The sequence below is a fragment of the Chinchilla lanigera genome, unplaced genomic scaffold, assembly GCF_000276665.1.
Source record: "Chinchilla lanigera isolate Chin_1 unplaced genomic scaffold, ChiLan1.0 scaffold00084, whole genome shotgun sequence".
Classification (NCBI taxonomy): domain Eukaryota; kingdom Metazoa; phylum Chordata; class Mammalia; order Rodentia; family Chinchillidae; genus Chinchilla; species Chinchilla lanigera.
In genome coordinates this window covers 9,242,885-9,270,355 of record NW_004955485.1, presented here as the reverse complement: position 1 = coordinate 9,270,355, position 27,471 = coordinate 9,242,885, and the positions used below count along the sequence as shown (strand labels likewise).

Below are 27,471 nucleotides of genomic sequence, written 5' to 3'. Positions count from 1 at the left end.
TAAGGCCATGTACTTTTCACTAATCTGACAAAAATTAAATTTTGCCAGGCTCTAAGCAGAACAAATTCCCTGACAAACGAAAAAGGAACTCTGTGGACTCAGATCTGAAAAGCACAAGAGAATTTGTTATACCAAAAGTGAAAGAGTCCTTCCTTGAGAAGCATCCTGATGGATCGCATCAGAAAGAGAAGTTTATAAGACACATTGCACTGAAGACACCTGGTGACGTGCTCCGTTTGGAGGATATATCTAAGGAAGCAAGTGATGAAGCTGATTGCTCTGCTCCAGGCTTGGCTCCTTCAAATGCTGGCCACCATTCTTCCAGGAATAGTGACCAAATCCGTGCGGCAAGTACCAAAGAGACTAAGATACAAAAACCCCACCTATGTTTACCTCAGGAAAAATCTACAATTAAAAAAGCTAGCACTCTTCAGAAAAATAAAACTGCTAGCTCCGAGACATCAAAAGACACAAAACCTGTACCTTTACTTTCCCATGTTCCAAGTGCTGGTTCCTCTCAGGTACCATTAAATGCTAAAAATTGCACTCTTCTGGTTCCTAAGAAAGATAAAGAGCGTTCCTCATCTAAAGAATGTCCTGGGCATTCTGCAGTGTCCTCCAAACACAAAGAACACAAAGCAAAGACTAATAAGACTGATTCTAATATGTGTTCAGGGAAAATTTCTGAGGGATCTTTGTGTGCAGAATATGGCACACCTACCAAGTCTCCTCTGGCTGCTTTGGAAGTTGTGCCATGTAAGCCAAGCCCTACAGCACCTTCGAATAAAGCCCCTTCTGATAAGGAGAGTTCAGGAAATTCCAATGCAGGTAGCAGTGCACTGAAAAGAAAATTAAGGGGTGATTTTGATAGTGATGAAGAAAGTTTAGCTTACAACCTAGACAGTGATGAGGATGAAGAACCATTAGAATCACTGGCAGAAATAATGGCCTTGAACTTCAGTCAGACTCCTACAACTTCAGCAAGGCCTCCTGCTCTTTCAAAGGGGCTTCGGTCTCAGTCACCAGACTGCAATGTAAGTAGTTTTATAACATTTATCTTTATTTGAAGAGGAAAAAAATGGATTAGCAAAAAAAGATAGATTGCTAAAACTTATTTTACAATTCAGTATTTTTTACAACCCATAATTGGAATGAAAAGTAGTGTAATTATTGGTGGATAAATTAATTTCCAATATCTTCAGTTTTATTACCGTAAATCAGTGGTCTCCAAACTTTCTTGATCACACATACATTCTAAGTAAAAACAAAATTTTGAGCATGTACCCCAATTATATATATATTTGTAGATGTGTATACATGTACTACTATAATACTATGTACTTTCTAAAGTATATGCAAAAACCAGGATTTAAAAGGGAAAAGAAGAAAATGAATATTTTCCTATAGAAGTTACTATAGACTAAGTTCTACTGGAGTTTCTATAGAAGTTCGATATAAATAGAAGTTCTATTATTTTCTTCCTGCACCCCATTGGATCACCTTGCACACCCCCTGCTTTGGAGACCACTGCTGTAAATGAAGGTAGAGTGTAGAAATGTTGTTAATTGTGGTGTGCAATTTTATTTGTAGAGTGTTTCATTCTTTCTTGGGAGTAAGCTGAGTTAGATTTTAAGATATCTCTAAAATTTAGTGGGGAAGATGTTAGTATTTCATGGTAACAACTAAAAATTAGTAGTTTGGGTCCACTAAATTAGAACTCAAAAGTAAAGAATGGGTAGCCACAGAGCCCTTGGGTGTTTGCAGTCAGATCCTAACACTGGTAGAGTTCTGTAAGGAGAACCTTTTCTAATAATAAAATCAAATTGCCTGCAGTACAAAATACTAGAGTTAAAGCATGATGGTGTAAATTCTTTAAGAAAAGTATCATCCTATCCCAGATTATTGAAATAGAAAGTATTTCTTAGTACTCTGAGTGACTGAAAACATCCCAGTTCTTCTGCTAAGATATGTTGTAAAATAATCCTGAATTTTCTTCTTTTAGGAACGTGTTCACAGTGGCACTTACACAAATACTTTGGAGCGTCTAGTGAAGGAGATGGAAGACACACAAAGGTTGGTTAGCATCAAGACTAATTTGGTTGTATTTAATAGACCACTTGTTTATGTGGTTGGCTTTTAACTTACCTTCAAAAGTAGAAGTTAGCATACATTTTATGTTCATACCATTCTAATACTGGTCCATTCATCTGTTGTCAACTGTCATAGAAATACAGGTTCTCTTCTTCATAGGTTGAATGAAAAGGTCCAGGTTTGGGGGCCTGGGGATTTAGCTCAATGGTAGAGTGTTTGCCTAGTGTGTGCAGTGCCCTAGGTTTGATCTCCAAGCACCACCAAAAAAAAAGAGAAAAAAAAAAACAGGTTTGTGTAGTATACAGTGTATCACATTAACTAATGTTTCTTTCTGTTTATCACAACTCATAGCTTGGGTAGAATTCATTATGCATACAGCTCATTAAGTACATTGACATTATTGTGCAACTTCATCGTCCAACTCGAAAACTTTTTTGTTTTCCCAAACTGAAACTCCATATCAGTTAAAAAATAATTCTTTTGTTTTCTCCGCTGCCTGTGGCAGCTACCATTCTACCTTCTATCTCTATGAAATTGACTATTCTTTTTTTTTTTTTTTTTTGGTACTGGGAATGGAACTCATGTCCTCAGGCTTGCCAGGCAAGCACTTACACCACTAAGCTACATCCCTGGCCCTGAAATTGACTATTCTAAATACTTCATATACATGGGATCATTAGTGTTTCTCCCTGTCTGACTGGCTTATTTCACTTAACATAACGTCGTTATTGTTCATTAATAGCAAGAGTGTGTCAGAATTTCCTCTTTTCAAAGTAAACCATTCCATTCTGGTTTGTTTGTTTTTTTTGTTTGTTTGTTTTTTGGTTTTTTTTGGTTTTTCTCCGGTACCAGGAACCGAACTCACAACCTTGCACTTGCCAGGTAGGCGCTTTTGCCGCTGAGCTAAATCCCCAGCCCCTCCATTCTGTTATGTATATACCATATTTTGTTTATTCATCCGTGGCCACTTAGGTTTATGTACTCTTGGCTTTGTGAATAATGGTGCTGTGAACATGAGTGTACCTATCTTAAAGTCACAGCTTTTCATACTTTTGGGAGTGTTCCTATAAGTGGACTTGCTGAATTGTAGGGTAAGTGCTTCAGGTTTGCAGAACTGCCGTACTGTTGTCCACCAACAATGGTAAAGGGTCGCTTTTTTCTGTGTGCTCTACAACACTTATTATTTTCTCTTCTTTTTAATAATAACTGTCTTAGTGGATGTGAAGTGGTATCTCATGATAGTTTTAATTTGCTTTTCCCTACTGACTAAACATTTGGATGTCCATTTACATAGCTGCTTTGATGGAATGTCTGCAGATTCTTGGCCTATTTTTAGTCAGGTTATTTAGCTTTTCTGTTGTTCACACAGGTAAAATGTTTTTAAACATTAGTTTGTTCGTTAAATGCGTTTTGAAACCAGCATAACTAGGCATGATACTTCTCTCTCAAGTTACTCTTTTGAGTAAAAATTTCAGAATTATGAACACCCATCTCATACAACAAAAATATACATATCCAAAGAAATCAGAAAGTTCAAGGTCATAATTCCCTAGTAAAATTGTAATGACTGATAATTGTAGACCACCGATGGCAAGCCTTTTACAGCTCTCGATGCTGCAAACAGCCCACTGTGGCACGTGTGCCATAGGTTTCCACCAGTGTTACGGACTGTTAAGACTAATGAGAGTGGAGAAATATGTTCCTCATTAATTCAAGGCATATCCATGACACCATCCCAGAGGACTTCACCAGAAGTTTGCCTGGCTTGGTTCTAAGAAGTTGATACATATGTATGTATCTCAAGCTTGATGACCGAACAGCTAAGTACAGGAGTTTTATAGACAACTGTAGGTCAAAAGTATTTTCCTCTTTGAATTTGTAGTTAGAGAAATTGTCTCTGTTACAAAATTCTTTAAAGGTTTGGTGAATTCAAGAGGTCAGGGATGTGAAATCTGAAGTTGCTTATTTAAAGTGAAGCATTGGCCAGCCTGAACTGCATAGCAAGACCCTGTCTCAAAAAGACCAAAAAAATAAATAAAATGGAGCATTGCTCAGACCAAAGGAATAGATGCTAGTTTGATCTAATGATTGACTTTTTTGTAGGGATAAAGCAGTATATTTACTGGGCTTTTACTGTTCTATAAGCCGTGCACAGTTGGGGGTTGGAGCAGAGAATAAATTTGTTTTTAAAATGCAGTGTCAGGAGGATCTAGAGTTCAAGCCCTGTCTTGGAACTTAGTGAGATCCTATTATAAAATAAAAGGGGGTAGAGGTGTAGCTCAGTACAAAGGCCCTGGGTTCAATCCCCAATACTACCAAAAAAATAAAAAGAAGAGGCAGTGTATGCCAGGTGTGGTGGTACATACCTGTAATCTGCGCTATTCAGGAAGCTAAGGCAGGGTAATGGTAGGTTTAAGGCTAGCCAGGGTAACCTAGCAATACTCATCTCAAAAGTAAGAAATTAAAAGGGGTGGAGATGTGGCTCAGTGGTAGAGTATCCCAAGTTTGACCCCTAGTGCTGCCAAAAAGTGGGGCTAATAACAAGACTGGTTTTCAATTCCAGTTCTTTGCATTGTGAGCTCCTGCGAGGTATTTAGCTTTCTATTTGTTTCCTCATCTATAATATAAATAATAATAAACTACTACTCAGGAGTTGCTGAGGATTCAGAGAGTTAACACATAAAGCCCTTAGTTCAGTATTGTCCTATAGTGACTGCTCAGTGCTAGGTAACAGGATGATGATGATCACAGTGATAACAAAAGCTGCTATTAGAAAACGTCGTTAACCTCAGACTTTTTACTCTACGGGTCTCAAGTGAGTGTTAAAGAGGATAATAAAATTGGTGGTATTCTTCGCCATTTTTCTTTCCCATCCCCTGAACAATTTCGACAGGTCATTCTCGAGTCCTAACTGTGAAGTATTATATTCAAGTCTTTTATGTGATGCTGTGCTATTTTGATCATAATGTGTTTGGGAGATGTGATGTGACCCGTAGTATAGCATGATTTGTCATATGGTAGGGTCCCTATGAAGGGTTCGTTAGTCTGCTCGTGCTGCTTTTAGATACCAGCTAAAGTTTCTGGGTTTTTTTATTTTTAATTTTAGAGTGAACTATTTACTCTAGCATTCTTCTGATCCTCAGGCTAGATGAACTACAGAAGCAACTACAAGAAGACATAAGGCAGGGGCGTGGCATTAAATCTCCAGTTAGAATTGGAGATCGAGACAGTACAGATGACGAGGATGACCTCTTGGAAGAGCACAGGTAAAGTATTTTTCTTAACGTATACACATAACTTACTGCTTTTACATTGTTAGCTTTTCTAAAGTAAACAGGCTGTTAATATGGTGAATAACATATGCGGAGCTTCAGATCTGTCTGTGGTGACGCTGGAGGGCAAATGTTCAAGCCACTTTCCACGTCATCTTTTCTCCAGTTATTTGCTCCTTTTCATGCAGATCCATTTAGTGGCTTTTAACTGTTCCCAGAAAGTGAGTCTAATGTGGGATGGTAGCATTGATTGTAAAAAAGGGGTTTTTTATACTCAACCTCTAAGTACAAACCACATGTACTATAACTATTTAGTATTCAATAACTTTTTTATTTCAGAGAATTTCTAAAGAAATTTTCAGTTACAATTGATGCTATTCCTGATCATCATCCAGGTGAAGAAATATTTAATTTCCTCAATTCTGGAAAAATTTTCAATCAGTATACATTGGATTTAAGAGACTCTGGTTTTATTGGAAAAAGTGCTGTAGAAAAGCTTATTCTCAAGTAAGTAGAAAGTAAACACCTTGCTTTATTCTGTATAAAAAAAAATTTAGAGGTGGTAGGGCCTGATGTCCCATGTCTGTAATCCCAGCACTTGGGAGGCTGAGGCAGTGGGGTTGCTGTGAGTTTGAGGCCAACCTGGGCTACAAAGTGAGTGCAAGACCCGTCTCAACTGTGTAGTGAGACCTTGTCTCAAAAAACACAGCCAAAATAATTTAAAAGCTTTTGACTGCCAGGGATAGTAGTGCATATCTCTACTCCCAGCTGCTTGTTAGGCTGAGACAGGAGGATCACAAGTTCATAACCAGCCTGGGCAATGTAGACAGTGTCAAAAAAAAAAAATGACTGAGGATGTAGTTCAGTGGTACAGCTCATTCAGAGTCAGTATGGGTTCAATACGCAGTACCACTAAAAAAAAAAAAAAAAAAGACAAAAAGGAGAAACAATTCTATCCAGCATTGTCTTCTAAACAGTTACTTTCAATTAGTGCCTATCTAATTTTCTGATCCTTTTATTGCTCTTGCTCTTTATGTTCTTTTGGTTTTGTTTGTTTGTTTTTTTTGTTTGTTTGTTTTTTTTTGAGACAGGGTCTCTCTATGCAGTTCAGGCTGGCCTTGAACTTGCGGTGGTCCTCCTGCCTCAGCCTCTCAAGTACTGGGATTACAGGTGTGCACAACACCTGGCGCTCTTTGTGTTTTCTTAAACATGGGTATGAGGAGAGTTGTTTAGCTCATCCCTTGCTTTTACTAGAATTAAGAACAGTGTGTGACCCCAGTAACTTAGAATGGTAGGGGCTTAAACGAGAAATAGATTTTCTTCTGGTGTGAAAGAAATGCAGTACTAGGAAGTCTGGGGTTGCTGTGATATTTTTACCAAGTAGTCTTCCTTCTCCATCATTCTTAGCACCTCCCTGCTTCAGTGCTATTGGAGCTGCAGCTTTTGTGTTTGGATAACCAGAAATGACCACGTTAGAATTTAGTCAGCATAGGCACACTTAGCAACAAGGGCTGCTGAGAGCTAATTTTTATTTCAGGCAGCCAGTGTGGCCAGCTACAAATTAGGGTCCAGTTATAAACAAGAAAGGCAAAAATTGGTATTAAAATAGTCAACTAGTGATTTCTATCACAGTTCCCAAGCTGATACGATTTCTGTCAGGGCGTGATATCTCAGGTCTAGAGAGACTGCATTAATTCCATACTGAGCTCTATGAAGTACACCCCGACGCCGGCAGCAATAGATGATGTGCTGATACTCCTACACTGCCAGCAAGCATCGTTTTGTCCATCAGAGAAGTGTGGAGCAGCCAGGCATGGTGGCACATGTCTGTAATCCCAGCACTCAGGAGGCTGAGGCAGGAAGACTGCCTCAAGTTTGAGACCAGCCTGGGCTACATAGTGAGTTCAGGGACAGTCTGAACTATCCAGTGAGACCCTGTCTCCAAAAAAAAAAAAAGTGGAAGTAATCCAACAGATGGAGTAAGCATTAAGCCGTCAATTGCATTTTGTTTTAGGAGACACATGTCCATATTAGTATACAGTCCACATCCATAGATTGAAGATACGTTTTTTGCTTATCCCCTGATGATGTTAGGTGTGGTGGGTTTTGCCATGAAAGTAACCTTTTGATTTGACTTTTTTTTTCAGATCAGGAAAAACAGATCAGATTTTTCTGACCACACAAGGCTTCCTTACCTCAGCTTACCATTACGTTCAGTGTCCTGTGCCTGTGTTAAAGTGGTTGTTTCGGGTAAGAACATAATGTCTTTTATGCATTATTACAGAAAAAAATTTGTATGTCAAATTCGACCTCAGTGGGTTTAGAGTAAGGCAAGAGAAGTCAGCCTGAAGAGATGATAAAGCAGTGGTGAAGATTGTGTGCAGGGTAGTCAGTAATGCTTACACATCCACACATTTTTATCACGCTAGCAAGTCACTATTACAGGTAGCATTAGAAGCAGTCTAATATTCAAGTACGTAATTTCTTTTTAAGCTTTTCTTTTTATATTTATTGGAGTACCTGTATAGATTGTCACGATTTTAATGTAATCTTTACCTGTTAATTACATATCTTCATGTCAGTCCATGTTTACCACTTTAAAAGTTACCTTAGTTTTGTTTTATATAAGTGGTAACTGTGTGTGTGTGTGTGTGTGTGTGTGTGTGTGTGTGTGTGTGTGTAAGTAACTGGGAATTAAACCCAGTTCCTTTACATTGAGCAACATCCCCAGCCCTTTTTAAAATTTTTTATTTTGAGACAGGGTCTCATTTACCAGGCTGAGCACTGCAATCCTGCCTCAGCCTTCCAGAGTGCTGGGATACACATATGTGCCACCACACCAAGGCCTAAGTGGTAACTTGTAAATTTTAGTGGTGGCACATGCCTGTAGGCCCAACACTTAGGATGCTGAGGCAGGAGGATCACAAGTTCAAGGCCAGCCTAGGTTACATGGTGAGTTCAGGGCCAACCTGAATTACATGGTGAGAGTCTGTCCCAAAACAAAATACATATAAACATATGTAGATAGATAGATAGATAGATAGATAGATAGATAGATATAGTTATATAATTACGTATAGATATATAGTTACATAATTATATATATAGTTATATATGTGCATATATAGTTTACTTTCCATCTGAGCAGGTTAAAATACTCTGCATATTCATTTTTTGAAAACCAAGCTAATAACCATTTATGAAGTTTTTTGTTTTGTTTAGTTTTGGCTTTTTGAGGCAAGGTCTTACTATGTAGCCCAGGCTGGTCTTGAACTTGCAGTGACCCTCCTGCCTCAGCTTCCCGAATTCTGGGATTACAGGTGTGTGCCACCAAGCTTGACAAGACATACTCTTAAGTGAAATAAATCCGACACACATGTAAATACAGCATTGTTACTGTGGTATGAGAAACTGAAAGTATAAATAAGGACCAAAATGTATTTGAAATAGGAGGAAAACATTCAGATGGGGAAGGGAATAAGAGGGGGGGGAGAAAGGAAAGAAGGGAAAAGTATAAAAAAATGAGAAAAGAAGGAAAATATGAAAACAAAGCTTTGTAAATGGGGAGGGGAGAAGGGGTTGAAAGGCGAGTGGAGTGGGGAAAAAAATTATATCACGTAAAAATACAGATTCTCTGTGATGAATGTGATCATTATGTATATCTAAAATGTACCAATAAAATCTAATGAAAAAATTGTATGGCTGGGCATGATGGCACACAAATGTAATCCAAGTGCTCAGGAGATTGAGGCAGGAGGATCACCATGAATTTAAGTCTAACCTGGGCTATATAGTTAGTGCTAGGATTATAGGTATGCACCACTATGCGCATCTTCACCCTAATTTTAAACATTTTAAAACAGAGGCTAGGAATGTAGCTCAGTGAGAGAGTGCTTTCCTAGCCTGTACTATAGCACTGGCTTCAGACCCCAGTACAAAGATGATAAAATTCTAAAGCAAGCTGAGTTCATCCTAAACCTAGAGCTATTGACATTTTCACCAGTGTTTTCTAGATCGTTCTCTACATACAAAATTACTATATAACTGAAACACATTGTGTGAATGTTACGCACCTTTTTTATTTCAGATAATAAACTATTAAATATTTTAATCTCAACATATATATTATCCTTTTATCTTTGTCAGTGGCTTTATAGTGTTCCTTTGTCAGGCTATATCGTGATTTATTTAACCAATCTCAGCAGTGCGTGGTAGTGCATGCCTGTACTCCCAGCTATATAGGAGACTGAGAAAGATTATTTGAGTGTACAGGCTTGAGACCAAACTGAGCAACATATAGACCCCAACTCAAGAAACAAAATTAAACCAATCACAGTAAACATTAGTTTTCATATATACCTTTTTTGGTGGTGCTAGCGGTTGAACCCAGGGCCTCATGCCTGCTAGGCAAGTACTACCACCGAGCCACACCACCACTATATATACTTATTTTTACATTTATTCATTTGAAATTAATGTACTCTTCACTCCAGAATTCATCACACTTCAGGGAAGCTTGTTGTCCAAACTTGTCCTGTGTGCTGCGTGTGAGTTAGTGCTGCCTCCTACCTCCTACCAGCAGACCTTAACACAAATATGGCAGCCGTTTTAAATTACATGGGCCAGGGCTGGGGATTTAGCTCAGCGGCAAAAGCCCCTGCCTGGCAAGCGCAAGGTCGTGAGTTCGGTTCCCGGTACGGAGAAAAACCAAAAAAAAAAAACAATAAAAAAAAATAAATTACATGGGCCATATGCCTGATCGAGAACAGTTTGGATTATTCCTTCATAGATTTTAGGGTTGTTGGTTTGCTTGTTGTTTAAGGTTGTTGGTTTGCTTGTGGTTGGTTTTGCTTGATTGTTGATCTGCTTTTGTTTTTTTGATACAGTCTCACTATATAGTCAGGCTGGTGATGAACTCACTGTCCTGCCTCAGCCTGGGATTATAAGTATGCACTGTGATGCCTGGGTTACATTTTAGCTTTAAATTTGTTATAGACATAATCTGTAGCTCCTCAGCAAAAGAAAAAGTAGCAATTGAAATACAGTGTGTGTTCTCTACAAACCTAGGTGAATGTTACTTTTGGTGTGCTACGTGAGGATTCGCTTTTTTTTTTAACCTCTTCTTTGGTTCCAGGACTGAACCCTAGGCCCTTATATGTGCTTAACACTTCGCCACTGAGCCATACCCAAGTCTTAACATTTTTTTTAAACTTGAGATTTTGTTCCCCAAAATTTGTCTCTGCTTCTAAATTCATATCATAAAAAAGCTGAAAGGTGAAAATTTTAAGTACAGTGACTTTGCATTAAAACTACTAAAATTCCTTTAGAATTTTTATTACACTAGTTAAGCTGGGCGTGGTGGCGCACGCCTGTAATCCCAGCACTCGGGAGGCTGAGGCAGGAGGATCATTGAGAGTTCGAGGCCAGCCTGGGCTACAGTGTGAGCTCAAGGCCAGCCTGAACTGCATAGCAAGACCCTGTCTCAAAAAGACTATAAAAAATAAATAAATAAAAAATAAATTGCACTAGTTAAAAAGATGGCTTGCCTCTTTTCTATTACTCTTGTGAACACAATATTATCAATATTTTGATATTTGCCAGTTTTGAAGTCAACTGATGCTAATTTGTTGGTTGTTTTCTTTTTTTTTTTTTTGGTTTTTCTCTGGTACCGGGAACCGAACTCACGACCTTGCGCTTGCCAGGCAGGCGCTTTGCCGCTGAGCTAAATCCCCAGCCCCTGTTGGTTGTTTTCATTGCATCTCTTTGATAGTGATACTGAACATCTTTTAAAAAGTACTTTTTTTGCCAGGCATGATGGAGCATGCCTGTAATCTCAGCACTCGGGAGGCTGAGGCAGGAGGATCGCCGTGAGTTTGAGTGAGGCAGCCTGGACTACGTAGCAAGATCCTGCCTCAAAAACAAACAAGTGCTTTTTTTTTCAATGCATTGGTAAGCTGAGCATGATGGCACTACCCTGTAGTCTCAGGGTGATCACTTGAGTCCAGGAATTTGAGACTGGGCAACATAAGATCCCATCTCAAAAAAAGTAATTTTTAAAGGTGCATTGATATATTAATTTGTGTTTCTCTATGTTTTCAAAAATTTTACTAGTGTGTGCCTTGTTGCCTATGACATGATTGACCTAACAACCATTTTTTTGGTGTTTTGGTATTTTGTCACAATACATCCTAGAAACGCATGTTTTGTCAGACATAAAGTAAAATTTTTAAAAACATGCAACAAGTTAGAGTAGAAAAGTCCTGAGTTTGGAACCCGACTTGTGTTTAAATTCTACCTCTTCCATGTGCCACCTGTAATACTGGACAGGGTATTCAATTTCTCTGAGTCTGTTTACTTACATATGTCATGAGGAACACTCATAAGGTGATTGTAAGTATTAAATGGAATGCACATAAAACACATTCATATGCACCTCGCAGATATTAAATGCTCATGTTTCCCTTTCTAATACTGTCACTTATGTATTTTGGACAGATGATGTCAGTTCATACAGACTGTATTGTGTCGGTGCAGATTTTAAGTACACTGATGGAAATAACAATTAGAAATGGTAAGTATATAAATTTATTGTGTGGGGCCAGGGATGTTGCTCAGTGGCACAGTGCCGCCTGGCAAGCGCAAGGCCCTGAGTTTGATTCCTGGTACCAAAAAAAAAAAGAATTTACTGTAATTTATAGCCTATATTGTTATTTATTATCTCGTGATACCTTTTATACTGCTAAACATTAGTATATTTGGAAATGTAGACTCTAAAATTATTCTTGTAGTTAGACATCTTTAATAATGAAATGAAATTCTAGTAAAAAATAAGTATCTGTATTTTTCTAGTTGTGAAAAAAGGGTTATTAGGCCTAACAAGTGGCAAGCGGTGCCTAATATTTATCAGTGTAAGTGAAAATAGTTGCAAATTTACTAATGTGTTTATTTAGCTAATTTTATTTGGTTTGTTAGGGAGCAACTACATATATAATTTTTTTTTAATGGAAGTAAAGTTTATTTGGAAAAGTAGAAGTGAAGAGTGAGGGAGAAACTGACTCTGCAGAGCGAGCCTGGGCTGAGTAAAAGGAAGAAGCGAGGAGCACACACCCTGGAGGACACAGGGTGGGCTGTGGTGAGGACAGCCACATAGCCAGCAATATTGTATTGATGTTGCAAGTTTAACAGTTTCTCAACTTGGAGAACCTTTACAATAGAAGAAGCAACTGGGCACGGTGGCACCTGTAATCCCAGCCTTATGAGAGGCTGAGGCAAGAGGACTGCAGCTTCAAGCCCAGAGTGGGCAATTTAGTGACTTGGTAAGACAGTGTCTCAAAAAAAATTTCAGAAAGGACAGGATGTAGTTCAGTGTGAAGGTGTTGTGTTCAGTCCTCTGTAAAAAATAATAATATTTTTTAGTAGAAGCATTCTGGTAACCTGATGATTTGTTTGGGAAATTAAGACTAAAGGTGCCTCAAATTATCTGTGTTAAAAATGGTTGAGATTTAACCCTTGCTATTTCCAGTTACTTCCAAGGATACTACTACTTTCTGTTAGTTACACGCCATCACTCGCAGATACACTTCACAATGTCATTTCATTCAGCTCCTTGAAGACCTACAGCCTATGATCATTCTGCAGTTTAACTGTACAGTGGCACCTTAGATTCACTGGTTAGGTTCAGTGTTGACCTTATAGGGAAATGTGATTCGGCCCTCATCCAGTTCCATTTGCAGCCAGAGTCATGGGAAGAATGAAGTCTGTGGGCTGAGGTGCCACTGTGTCGTTAACATATCGTTAGCATGTCATTTCTGTAAGTAATGGTAACACTCTGTGCTTCGCATGGGGATTACTATTTTGCCAGCGTGGCTGTGTGGACAGATGATGTGGAGTGACAGTTTTTTCTGTTAACCAGATACTTTCAGCGACTCACCAGTTTGGCCCTGGATCCCATCATTGTCTGACGTAGCAGCTGTGTTCTTCAATATGGGAATTGACTTTAGGTCTTTGTTTCCACTGGAGAATTTTCAGCCAGACTTTAATGAAGACAGTCTAGTGTAAGTTTTCTTTTCTTAATGGGCTCCAAAAACATCATTTAAGACAGCTTACATTGTAAATTAATCAGTTCATTGTTGGTTCTTGATTTTTTTTAAAAGTCTCTGAGTTGAGATCAATTTTGAAATTTATTCTTAATGTCCATCTTGAATCTAAAAGTCACCATCGTGTTTAACAGAGAATAGCCACATTCCCATCAAGAGTTTTGTTTTTGTTTTTTTTTAAGTGAACAGCATGGTGGCTAACACTTGTAATCCCAGCACCCTGTGAGGCTGAGGCAGGAGAATCAAAAGTTCAAGCCTATCTTAGGGAATATAGCAAGACTCTATCTCAAAATTTAAAAATTTTTAAGGGGCTGGGGATGTAGCTCAGTGCAAAGACCCTGGGTTCAATCCTCAGTATCAAAGTTAAAAAAGTAAGACTGCTCATTGTTATTTGACATTGTTTTGCCAGTGTCACCCAAGGTAATTTGACAGGAGGAAAAAGAAGACATAAAAGTTGGAAAGAATTTGGTGAAAGAATGTTTACCTAATAGATTTAACCTATACACAGGAGCATAAGAATCAATTGGAGAAAAAAGAATCAATTGAAAAATTGTGACATGTAAGGGAATTTGGTACAGGTGCCAGGGTATAATATTTAAGAAATCAATAACCATCAGATACCCGATCTGTAACTTTAATTACAAGTATGTGTGTATGAAGGAACGGAAACCGCCTTACTAACTGGGATGCCTACCATGCCTTCAGCTAGGAAAATTCAGTATTGTAAACAATGACATCCTAATAATAAATACCAGCAGGATTTGGGGTTGGAGGGGAGTCAGGACCATACTAATGATTCTAAAGTCAGATGGAAAAAATAAGAATATCCAGGAAATTTGTGAGGCAGGACTCACCTCATAGATAAAATAGAGTGGTTCCAGTGGGAGGGTGCAGAGGACATCAGTGGAACAAAGCACAAAGGCCCAAAGTTGACCCAGTCGTGTATAGGTGTTTAGCACCAGCCCTTGAGAAATGAGGAAAGAGTGAGGTGCTCAGTGCCTGGTATTATCCAGCATTAAGAAAACCAAGTAGCCACCTGGGAAGAAGTTTTTTATTTAAACTTCAAACTTACAGATCAAAGGTTTAAATGCATAGAATAAAGCATAAAAGTAATAGAAGAAACTGGCAAGATTTTGTTTATAATCCTAGAAGATGGTTTGTGTACACACTAACACCTTCCATAAAAGCGAATATTAACTTGACCACTTTTTAAAAAATCAGTATGACAATAATCATTATAAACACAAAGAAAAAAATTCAGAATAGAAGGGAAGAAACAAATGTATGAAAGGTGATCACAGACAAAGGCTTAATGTCAAATCAGTAAGAAAAAGATCAGTAACCTAGTAGAAAAAATGGCCAAAGGAAGGAAACAGACTGATCACAGAAAAGTAAGTAAATTCTTAAATATTAGAATATGTTTAACTTTGGACAAATCTTACTAATGTGGCATGTCCAAAACTCTTCGTTTCTCCACCTCTGTTCTCACTGTGTGTAGGACCCTGTCTTAGTCACTTTCCCTCCCTATCGCTGGGACTCACAGTATTCAACACCCACAGCTTGAGGAGAGGTTTGTTTGGGTGCATGTTTTAGAAGTTTCAGTCTTTGTGTGGGCAGTAGCATGGCAAAGAGCCTGGGCAGAGGGAAGCTGCTCGTGTCTCCATGGACAGGGAGCAGAATAAAGGGAGGAACCAGGAGGGAGATGCACCCTTCCAGGTCACGTGCCACTGAACGACCTTGTCAACTAGGCCCTGCCTCTTAACATCACGTTCAGTTACCCCTTACTGTTGCCCTGTAATCCAGTTACCTTTCAAAAGCTCTGCTTTTGATCACATGAGGTTTTGGGGGGAACATCCAGGTGTAAGCCATAACAGATCCCTTGTTACTCAGATGTAAATTGTACCTGAAAATATATTGGATAACAGATTGTTAGATAGAACCCATGTTCCATCAGCTCTAAGTAGAAAAAAATGCCTTCACAGCTCATTCAAAGGCCCCAAACATTTTCCCTACATATTATGAGCACACTCTTAAAATACCTGTGAATTTTTAAAGTTACTTCATAAAATACCAACTACTTTAATGAATTCACAAATGATTTTGTGTGTTGTGTATAGCAGATTTTGAGTTTTTCTTCACTAGTGAGCATGTACAGTAGTGGAGGTAAAGGGGAAATAAAGGCATATCATGATTACGTTAATATATAATAAATAGACATAATACTTAGCAGAATAAAATTGTCTGTGTTGGTCACTTGGCCAGTGGAAGAAAGAGCCCCTTAGTCATGTGCAGGGGCTGCGCAGTGGAGAGTGAGGGTGGCCCCAAGGGGCAGCGGTGGGTGGTGAAGGAGCAAGTGCAGTGTGTTGCGGTGCCTGTCTGGACAGCGCAGGCGTGAATCCGGGGACTGCTGAGACCTCACAGCTCCCTTCTGACCACGACTGACACACAGCACGTTGATGTTGCTGCAGTGTATTTTTGTACTCATAGCAAAATCTCCATACCAATAAATTTGGAGTAAAGACATTTATAAATTATTACATATTCACATAAGTATATTAAGGGGTAGTGGTGCAGTTCGTTCCCGACCATTACTCTGCTAGATAACACAGACTTAAAATTTGACTCCTAAAATACATCCTAACCTGTTTGATTCTGTTGTCTCATCAGTTCTCACATCCTGTGTTCCTCTGCCTACATCATAGCTTTTTTAATTAGTACATATTTGCAATACAAAATAGGTGCATTCACTCTGTGGAGTTGGCACATACACATACCACATCTTAATCCATTTTATTTCTTCTTCCTCACCCCTCTCTCCCTCCATCTCCAGGCCCCCTTCCCATCTGTAACAGGTCTGCCTCCCTGTTTCCTGTCCCCTTTGGGTTTCTCAGAGAAGAGAAGGGCCGGGGATGTAGCTCAGTGGCCCAGCACCTGCCTAGCAAGCGTGAGGCCCTGAGTTCAATTTCTGGTACCAAAAAAGAAAATAGTAAAAAAAAGGACCAAAGGAAAAAAAAGCCCCTCAAAGAAGAGAAACTACGATACAGTGTTTACCCTTCTTACCAGATTTATTTCAGTTAGCATTATAGTCTCAAGATGCATCTATTTTCCTGCAAAGACCTCGAGTTTCTCCTTTATGACTCAATACTCCATTGTGTATATATAGCACATTTTCTGTACCCACCCATCTGCTGATGGACATACGGGCCATTTCCAAGGTTCAGCTGTTGTGATCCTGCCACTGTAAGCTTGGGTGTGCATGTGTCACTGTAGTGTGATGTCTGCTCTTTTGTGAAGGTATCCAGAAGGTACAGTTGGAACAAAGGAAATTTCTATTTGTAATTTTTTGAAGGATATTCATACCAATTTCCTTTGGACGCCTACCAAAACTTTAAGGGTTCCTTTCTTTCCCTATAGCCCTGCCAGAGTTTGTTAGTGAGTTTATGAAGATGGCCATTCTTCTTCTGAGAAGTGTCTCTTCATTTCAGTCTCTCATTTTTTGAATTGGGTCTTTTATTTTGGGGGGTCTGATTTTTTTTTTTTTCCAGTTCTTTGTATCTTCTAGATACAGTGGTACCTCAATTCAGGGGCACTTTTTTTGGCGGCGGGGTGGTGTTTTAAGACAGAGTCTCGCTATGCAGTTCAGGCTGGCCTTGAGCTTACTTTGTAGCCCAGGCTGGTCTCAAACTCACAATGATCTTCCTGCCTCAGCCTCCCAAGTACTGGGATTACAGGTGTGCACCTCCACGCCCAGCATTTTAGGAGCACTTTTCTTGGCAGACAGTTTGATTCACAAACGAAGTGCTTGGCACAATTTTGCTTTTGATTGCAAACTCTGCATCAGGTGGCAAACACAACCACGGCCATCTTTCCCACACAAACATGCCCATCTTTTCCAAAATTGTAGAACAAATTAAGTTCGTGAACCAAGGTACCACTATGTTAATCTTCTGGGCCAGGAACAGCTGGCAGAATTTTTTTCCCATCTGTAGGTTGTCTCTTCACTCTGCTGGTTTCCTTTGCTGTGTGGAAACTTTAATTGGATATGAACCCATTTGTTGATTCTTGGTATTTCTTGTGCGTTTGGGGTTCTGTTTGGAAAATGCTTGCCTGTACCTATGTCTTCACAATTTTTAACCTATTTTATCTTCCAGCAGATTTAGTGTTTCTGTTTTAATATCTAGGTCTTTGATCTATTTTTACTTGATTTTAGAACAGGGTGAGAGAGGTGGGTATAAATACATCCTGCATGTAGATAACCAGTTGTCCCAGCAACATTTGTTAAAGAGGCTGTCTTTCCTCTAGGCTATGCTTTTGTTTGTTTGGTCTTTTGAGACAGGGTCTCGCCATGCAGTGCAGGCTGACCTTTAACTCACTTATGTAGCCCAGGCTGGCCTCAAATTCAGCATCATACATCCCTGATGTCAAGTTCCATTACAAAGCTGCAGAGACAAAAACAGCATGGTAGTGGCATGAAGAGACAGACATGCAGATCAGAGGAACAGAATAGAGGATACAGAGGTCAGGTGTGATGCGCACATCTGTAATCCTAGTACTTGGGAGGCTGAGGCAGGTGGACTGTCACAAGTGCAAGGCCAGCCTGGGGTCCACAGTGAGTTCAAGACCAGCCTGGATTACATTTTGAGACCCTGTCTCAAAAAAAAGAAGTAGCTCTGGAAACAACCCCAAGCACTTTCAGGCATCTGATCTTTGACAGAGGAGCCAAGAGTGTAGGCTAGCTGAGCATGGTGACACCTGCCTGTAATCCCAAGATTTGGCAGGCTAAGGAGGGAGAATCACCATGAGTTTGATGTAAACCTGGGTTACATAGTAAGTTCAGGGCCAGCCTCAACTACATAGTGAGACCCTGTCTCAAAAAAAAGGACCAAAAAAAAAAGATCTTTCACTTTTTGGTAAGGTTGATTCCTAAGTATTTAACTTTTTAAAACTACTATGATGGGTTTGGTTTCCTAATTTCTTTCTTCATGGACTCATTGTTGATTGTTGGTCTACAAGAACACTATTGTACATTTGTATTCTGTGATCACATAGCTTTTTCTTCTTTTTTCATTCCCAGTATTGTCTAATTCAGATCTTTCCATGCCTAGCCTAGCAAAATCTTTTTACCTTCACAGTATCCTTTTACTTGTTTGGAATAACCTCTCTCCCCTTTGTACCCCATAGTTAAGACTTTACCATTTCATTCTGACCTATTTTCTATTTTGTTCTCAGCCTCTGTTCTAACCAAATAGGTCTGTGTGCTGTTCCCCCACGTCACAACTGCTTACTCTTACGTAGTGCTAGCTCTGTGGGGCACACCCTTTTGAGGCTTGGTGCAGTACCTCACTTCATAATAACCACACGTGCTAGTGGTAGTTCTCATCTTAGAGTAAACCAAACCCTGAACAGGTTAAGTAACTTGTGCAGAGTTAGGCAGCCTGGAAGGACGGCCACCAGGCTGTCGGAGAGTTTCCAAGACTTAACCCCCGCTCCAAGCATGTTCGCTGGCTCCTGTCATGGAAAGAATTTCCAAGATGCATCAGAAGGAGGCACAGGTAAAGCAGGTGGAGATAGGGATTGCAGGACTCATGAGGAATGTGGGCGCTCAGAAAGCAGAGGCGCATTACACTCTGGAACTGGGAACAGTGGCGCTCTTCTTCACCCTTTTCCCTCAGAAGGCACCAGCACCTTCCACACACATGGGTAGGCTTTTTGTTTGGTTTTTCATAGTTAATTTAAACATTCTCTAGATTCACTCAGCCTGCTGTTTACTTTCTAAATTGAGCCAACTTATAGCCTATATAGGTCTGATAGGGAGGGAATGTAAATTGAGCCAAGAAATGTTGGCATAGGGCTGTCTTGAGTGACTTCGACTAAGTCCTGCAGGTTGCGGGGTTTTTTTTGTTTTTTTTAAAGGTTGCAGTTTTTAAAGTACGATTTTTAGTCATCTTCTTGTCTTCTGTCCTACCTCAGGACTACTAAGCAGCTTTTTGTTTTTTTAAGACAAGGACTACAGTTTGCAGTTCAGGCTAGTATTAAACTCACTATGTAGTCTTTCTAGGTTGACCTTGGACTGGTGACAGTCCTCTTGCCTCAGCCTCCGAAGTGCTGGGATATAGGTGTAGGCCACCATACCCAGCTAAGCAGCTTTTGTTGTTGTTGTTGTTTTGAATCAGGGTCTCACTGTGCAGTTCAGGCTGGCCTTCAACTCACTGTGTCATCCAGGTGGGCCACAGAGTTTCTTCAAGGCATATTGCTAAGTGAAAAAAGTACCGTGCAGAATAGTATGCTGCCTTTTTTTAAAATGGACAAGAAGGCCAGGTATGGTGGTGTACACCTGCAATCTCAGCACTGAAAAGGCTGAGGCAGGAAGATTGCTGAGTTCAAAGTCAGCCTAGGCCACATAGCAAGACCCTGTCTAAAAAAAACTGGACCAGAGAGGGTATGGTAAATGATTTTTAAAAAGTATTTTCTCTACACTCATATTTCTGACACCAAACTGTAGGCTTTCCACATGTTACAGTTCTCTAGTTCTCTGTGTTGACCCCAACTAGATGTCCTATGACTTGATTAGAGTCTGAGACTACAGGGTTAGTGCAGGCCCCACGGGTGAAGGTTGCATCTCACCAGACTGCCCCATGTCCTGTGCCAGGCACAGACGCGGAGCTCCCTTCCTTGTGACCACAAGCATAAGTTAGGAGGTCCCACCGTCCCTAAGGTTTAATAATTTCTTAGAATGTTCACAGAACTTGAGAAAGCACATTATTTATAGTTACCAGTTCACTGTAAAGGACATAGCACAAGGAACAGCCAGATGGGAAAGAGCTTAGGACAAAGTTTGGAGATGGGCATGCCCAGCAGCTTCGGCATCCTCTCAGGTCCCACCCTCCTCCTCCTCGTGTGTTCCCTAGTCCAGAAGCCGTCCAAGTGCTCGTGCCCTCCTGGAGGCTCCATCACACAAGGGTGACTGATGAAAGCATTGGTGTGGTGCTTAACTTGATCTCTGGCCCCTCCAGGTGGGACTGCCTTCCAATTGCAAGTCATTCACTCTACAGCTAGATTCCATCCTTCAGGAGTCACTCAGCACAGACTCAGTAAGGCTGGAGGAGTGTTATGTGAATAACACCCCTGTTGCTCAGAAATTGGGTGCTGGTCAAAAGCCAAATTGTGTTTTATACAGAGATTCCTCATTTACCAACCTCGGTACGTTCCTGCCACTTAGGTCAGTGATTGGCCTATAAATGAGGAATTGTATGTAATATGTATATTCCAATATTCAGAACAAAGAAATGGTCAGAGCAACTCCAACTTGATGGCTTTGCTTTTATTTGCATAACTTTTACAGTACTGTAATGTGTAACAACATAAAACTTAAGTATTGTATAGATAAGATGTACTGTACCAAAAAAAGACATTGAGGCTCTGTAAACAACAGAAGGTATACAGAACTAAACCCAGAAAAAAATGGGTTCTAATCTGAACACTGCACCTAGGTCATAAGCCTGAACAGTTGTTAGACAGGCAGCTTGGTAAACAAGGAAGGTACGCACTGTAGTTAGTGTGGGGAAGCAGGCGGGTGCCTCGATATGTTTTGGTTTCTTTCGTCCCTATAAATTTTCTTTTAATTTATAACTTTTTTTTTGAAAGCTAAGTCCATGCATCTTTTCTTCCATGAAGCTTTACTGACAACCTGAACTACAGTTGGGTTACTTAGAATTGCTTATGTTGCCGTGGTCTTTTAACTATCAGGAGCTGTCATCAGCCACTTTCTGTGCAGCTTTCTAACCTGAAGAACACTGAGAACAAACAGTATCTTACAAGGAGGAGCTGCTGCAAAGGAAAAGGAGTACACAGAGGCAGAAGGCAGAGGAGTGTCTGCCTCTAGGGTAGTAGCAGATTGGCTTAAAAGAACTTCAGGAGATGATGGAAATACTGTTTCATGATTTGAGTAATTGATACATTAATGTGGATGTTTATCAGTATTTAAAATGGGTACATTCCTTTTATCATACGTAAATTATTCCTCAATAAAAGTTTTTAAAAAGTATTTATTAAGCTGGACATGGTGATATAGTCCCCTAATCCCAGCTAGTCAAGAAGCTGAGGCGGGAACATTTAAATTTCAAGGCCAGCCTGAACAATATAGCTTTCATTTAAAAAAAAAAAAAGGTGAAGGCTTGAGCTGCAGCTCAGTGGAAGAGCCCAGTGCTTTGAGGCGCTGGGTCCCATCTCTAGCAGCCTCCTCACTCCCTCCACAGATCCCCCTCAGAAATAGTTATTCATTATTTCTTAAAGTGAGTAATTGTGTTGTGCCTAATTTCAATTCTTTATTTACTTCTCAACAGTTCTGAAACACAGATGACACTGCGGGGGAGAGGAAGTGAAGATTCACCTTCTAAACCAGTTTTTTCAACCCTTCCTGAGAGCAATATTTTAAATGTGGTTAAGGTAGGGTAAAACTTCATTTATCTTTGGTACAGAACAGCTTTATGTTTGTTGTTAATGGTTTTAAAAACTAGTTTTCTACCAGGTGATTTTAATTTCTTACCAGGTGGAAGTTCTTAGCTGTAATCTTTGTGTTAAAGGCTGTTTTGTTTTGTATTACAAAGTTTATTTGAAAAAGTAAAAGTGAAGAGTGAGTAAGAAACTGGCTCTGCAGAGCGAGCCTGGGCTAAGTAAAAGAGGACAAAGCAAGAGAACACATACGCTGGAGGGACACAGGGTGGGCTGTCGTGAGAAAAGCCACCATAGTCTGCTGTTTTTATTTTTAATAGTAGGAGTGAAAGGGGAACTTCAGATTAGAGTTTTGTCAATAAAGTAGTTTTGAAACCAGTAATGTTTTAGAATTAATCATATATGAAGGACAAAGTATTATTTGCAATATAACTTAATGATCAAGAATTAATAACAGGGCTGGGGATTTAGCTCAGCGGCACAGCGCCTGCCTGGCAAGCGCGAGGTCGTGCGTTCGATTCCCAGTACCGGGGGAAAAAAAAAAAAAGAAGTAATGACAAAGTGCCATGTGTGGTGTACACGTGTAATTCCAGCATTTGAGAGGCCAAGGCAGGAGGGTTACCACTTCAAGCAGAAGCAGCCTGGGTTACATAGCAAGTTCAAGGCTTGTACCAAGACCCTGCCTCAAAAAAGAAAAAGAGCATGAAAATTTTTTTAGTGGCTGTCAGTGATAGTGAACCATTAAAATCCTAAAAATGGAAAACAGACAAAAATACCACTTAATTCAACTATTAGCATGAGTATTTCTGGCCTTTTCCAGGCATCTAATACTTGTATCTTTTGTCAGAAAGACTTTATAATTAAAATTCTTAAAGTAAAGTGTATCTTCTTAACTTGCTTTGTCTGTGCATTTCTGTCAAAAAGTTCCTAGGCTTGTGTACATCAATACATCCAGAAGGTTACCAAGACCATGAAATAATATTGCTGATCTTAATGCTGTTTAAGATGAGTTTGGAAAAACAGCTGAAACAGATTCCTCTAGTAGACTTTCAAAGCCTTCTGATAAACCTGATGAAAAACATCAGAGACTGGAATACAAAGGTAATAAATGTTGCTCAAGCCCTCAGTTCTGTTGTTTTGTACAACACAATTCCATCTCCTAGTTGCATACAGAACTAGAGTCACTCTACTCTCGGTTAAGCTCTCTGGTGAACAAGGAGGTGAGGAAAGAGCTGTGTGGGAACTGTTAAACCAGTGACAGTCTTTCCTAAAACCGCGGCTCTTCAGTCAGCAGCACTGTGATGTTGGAGATTTGCCGTGCACCATGCATTGCTGTAAGTGCCGGAGATCCAGCTGTGCTGAGCATGGTTGGCACATACCTGCTGAGGCAGACGATCACCCCGAGTCTGAGGCCAACCTGGTCTACAGTGAGAACCTCTCTCAAAAACCCAAAAAGAAAGAAATAAAACACTGGAATTGGATCCCTAAGTGCAAGAAATTCCAAGTCAGAAATGTATATGATCTTGTGAAGCTCTCATTGTACACATTTGCAAGCTGGTATTTGTGAAATTCTGATGAACGTTTAAATATGGTACAAGATGACTTAAGATAGGGGCTGGAGATTTAGCTCAGCAGCACAGTGCCTGCCTGGCAAGCGTGAGGTCGTGAGTTCGATTCCTGGTACCGGGGGGAAAAAAAAAGGTGACTTAAGATAGAACAGAATCTATCGTGTATATTGGACATGTTCTAGACTCTGCAGTTTGAGTAAATGAATACTCCGCTAATGCTCCTAATAGGGCAGGACAGGATATAGACTGGATATCCTGGCCAGTTTGGAAAGAAGTCCTAAGTGTTGTTCTTCATTTCTTTCAGATGCCTAAACTCTGTCTGGGCATAAACGACCTCTCCAGTCACCCTCACAACCGTTTGTGGTTGGTACAGCTCGTCCCTAACTGGACAGCACGTGGAAGGTATTGAAAAGTGAGAATTAAACATTAAGCAGTTTTAGGTGTTTTAAGTCTTTTATTTCCATTCATCATTCTTTGAATACTAGAGCTTTTTATATTCAGCTGAAGGAAAAGGGCGTTGATAGCCTGATTCTAATTTGTAAGTCAGGTCATTCTGTAATATTCTTGATTTCTATTTTTAATTTATCTGAGAACGATATAGATGACAGTAGCCATAAAAATGAATGAATTAGCTGCGCATGCAGGAGGCTAAGGCAGAATTGCTGCATTTTTGAAGCCAGCCTGTGCCACAAAGTGAGTTCCAAGCCAGCCTGAACTGTCGTCTCAGACCAAAAAAAAGAATTAATTAACATTTTCAAAGATTTACTGTTCTAAATTCCCTGTGTGATGCCTGCCTGTAATCCTAAACTACTTGGAAGGCTGAGGCAGAAGGATTACAACTTCTAAGGCTAGCCTGGACAAATGTGACTCTTTCTCTTAAAAAAAAATTCGGCAGGATCTGCACATACAGTCCAGGCCGTCTTTGAACTTGCTTGGTAGCCCAGGTTGGTGCTGAACGTGTGATCTGCCTGCCTCTTGGATCCTGGGATTACCATCCCTGGCTCTTGAGAGTTTTTTGTGAAAGGGCTGGGAATATAGCTCAGTGGCAGAGCACTTGCTTAGCATGTGTGAATCTCTGGGTTTGATCCCCAGCACAACCAAGAAAGAAAGGAAAGATTTTACTCTTCTATAGCAGTTTATATATTCTTATGCAGCCTCCTCTGAAAACATTGCCTGTATTTCCAGTTAGAACTGGAACTGCTTTTGGCTCATTCATTTGCTTCTCAAGTGGTATTGATTACAGTTTTTTCTAAATACTTTCAAATTCTGTTTCTAGGCAATTGAGACAGTGCCTCAGCCTAGTGATTATTTCAAAGCTTCTGGATGAGAAACATGAAGATGTCCCTAATGCCACTAATCTTCAGGTATAAGTACTTTCTAATAAATAAACAGGAGAGGTAGTGAGGTATAGGGAAAATTGATGGATCTTAAGTCAAAAGTCTAGGAGTTAGATTTCATCTCTCAGGAGTTACTGCTCATGTAGTCTTTAGCGCTTACTAACAAGATCTAGTTTCTTCTTTTTTAGTTTCTTCTTTTTTAAAAAAAATTTTTTTTTTTTAAAGATTTAATCTCTTCATTTGTGACATATAGTAGAGATGATATTATACCCTCTACCATATACAGTTGTTGTGGACCATCTGAGTTAATGTATAAATAAACCTGGAGAAGTCATAATGTATGATGATAAGACTGTGACATTATTTATTGAATTTGTTCAACTTATCAAAGTTAGCAATATTATCACAAGATTAGACATTGTAGAATTATAGTATTTGAAAGGCTGAAGGAGGATTGCAACTTAGCCACCTGGCTAACTTAGAAAGACTTTGTCTCAAAAGAAAAAATAAAAAAGAGCTAGGTATGTAGTTCAGTGTTAAGAGTGCCCCTAGGTTCAATCCACCATACCACCAAAAAAAATTGCGAAGCCATTGCATGTTAATTGCGTCTTGTGCGTGTTTTAATATTAGGTGGGTTTTTAGATCACAGAACTGAAATACAGTTTCCGTCCAGTGCATGTGGTAGGTACCTCAGGGATGCATGAGTGTATATGGACATGTCTCGTGGAGACCCCATTCTGAGGGAGGCATTTTACACTGATAGCACTGGTGGAGTCCCCTTATTTGGACCTGAAAACTCACCATAGAACCTGATCTGGGTGCTCCCATGTCCTTGTTTGAGCTGCTTTTCAGTGCAAGGAACTCTGTCGGGTCCTGAGGTAAAAAGGTGAATTAGACTCACAGAAGACAGAAGTAGTGGTTGAGACAGTAAACCAACTGTCAAGTGGTTAGTATGGTGAGACTAGCAGTAGAGGTGTGCACAGGATGCCCGGGGGCACAGAGTGATGGGGAGAGCCGGCTCCCAAACCTTAGTAAAGTGGATTGGATTCCACTCTGTGAGCGCCACTCCTGAGCAACCAGGCTGATGAACAAGCAGCTCTCACTCCTTTCTATGATATATCTGCCACCAGAAGTGATACTACGTGCTATGCAACTTGTTTATTATTTTTCTGTTTGTACCCATGGGTGAGTTAGAAATAGAAAAATAATAAACAGAAGTTGCATAAATTAGCCCTCAGGTTACTCATCCTAGATGTGATTTTTTTTTTTTTTTCAGCTTCTTATTAAGTGCTGTTTTTCAGAATTCAGTGACTTCTATCTGTGGAGAAATTCAGCTTTGCTTTCAAGTAATTTCACAAAGAAACCACTACTTATGGACTGTATCATAATATCATTTGGTATTTTAACCATTTATATCCCAGGGTACAGGCACTGAATCTCTAACCCAAAACCGCTTTTTAATGCAGGTGAGGGCTTTCAGAGGAAAGTGGCTCTCACTGGATGGTAAAGAATGCTGAGAGGGACAATTAGAGAAGGCAGAGTGGACGGGGACATGGGGGGAAGTGGCCTGAGAAGGGGCGCTTGTGTTGCTGAGTCTTGCTCAGTGCCCCCTCTGTGTTTTAACAGATATCAGTGCTCCATCACTACCTTGTACAAATGAAACCTTCTGATTTGTTAAAAAAAATGGTCTTGAAGAAAAGAGCCGAGCAGCCAGATGGCACTATTGATGACAGTCTTCACTTAGAACTTGAAAAGCAGGTATCTTTATTCGTTGCTGTTGTAAAATAATTCATTAAATGTGAGAGTTGGAATTTAGGTAAAAGGATGATTCTTGGTAGTTTTAATACTGGGACTATATTTTTCTACCCCTGTACTAGGGCAGTCATGAGGTGGTAAAATGAATCTACTTGAGTGCAAGATCAGAAAGCCTGGTTTAAATGCCTGACTTTTCCTTCCTTAAACCCTTTATCTTTCCTGGACTACTTTCCTGGTTGGTAAATTGAAATGATACCTGTGCCAACTAATTCATAGATACTAATTTTACTCATTTGTCTAAACAGGCATACTACCTGACCTACATTCTTCTTCACTTAGTTGGTGAAGTTAGTTGTTCTCATTCTTTTTCTTCTGGACAACGGGTAGGTAATGTGTAGTATTGTTTTATATAGGTGTCACTATTGATGGAATGAATGCGTGTGCTTATATTAGGAGAAAACTTAATAGAAATTAACTGGGAAAGGGGGAGTAACCATAACCTGCAAACATACCATATTGACAAGAATTATTTATTATTAAATGTTCTGTTTGTTGGAGTACAGCATAACCATTGTACCTTGGCAACAGTATACTATATTCATAAGATACCACAATTACTAAATAGCTAGCAAACCAGCTTTTTTTTTTTCCCCCTCCCCCTTTTTGAGACAGGGTCTCACTGTGCAGTTCAGGCTGACCTTGAACTCACTTTGTAGCCCAGGCTGACCTTGAACTCACTTTGTAGCCCAGGCTGACCTTGAACTCACTTTGTAGCCCAGGCTGATCTTGATCTCAAAATGATCCTCCTGCCTTAGCCTCCTGAGTGCTGGGATTACAGGCTTGTACCACCACACCTGGCGCAAACCAGCTTTTACCTGGTTTCTTCTCACCTTTTCTCCCA

At 39.8% G+C, this 27,471-nt stretch overlaps 1 protein-coding gene across 1 annotated transcript in view; it reads left to right on the top strand.

The window, feature by feature from the left end:
• Positions 1–1,047: 1,047 nt before the first annotated feature.
• Positions 1,048–27,471, top strand: part of Slf2 (SMC5-SMC6 complex localization factor 2) — a gene marked incomplete in the record, with an annotated part of 47,890 nt that continues 21,466 nt past the window's right edge. The window contains 13 exon segments of the mRNA XM_013504054.1: positions 1,048–1,542; positions 2,003–2,073; positions 5,235–5,357; positions 5,703–5,870; positions 7,511–7,613; positions 11,859–11,934; positions 13,276–13,417; positions 21,802–21,904; positions 22,835–23,011; positions 23,783–23,880; positions 24,755–24,842; positions 26,442–26,573; positions 26,876–26,952. Of these exon segments, the coding sequence (XP_013359508.1) occupies positions 1,537–1,542; positions 2,003–2,073; positions 5,235–5,357; positions 5,703–5,870; positions 7,511–7,613; positions 11,859–11,934; positions 13,276–13,417; positions 21,802–21,904; positions 22,835–23,011; positions 23,783–23,880; positions 24,755–24,842; positions 26,442–26,573; positions 26,876–26,952 (1,364 nt within the window).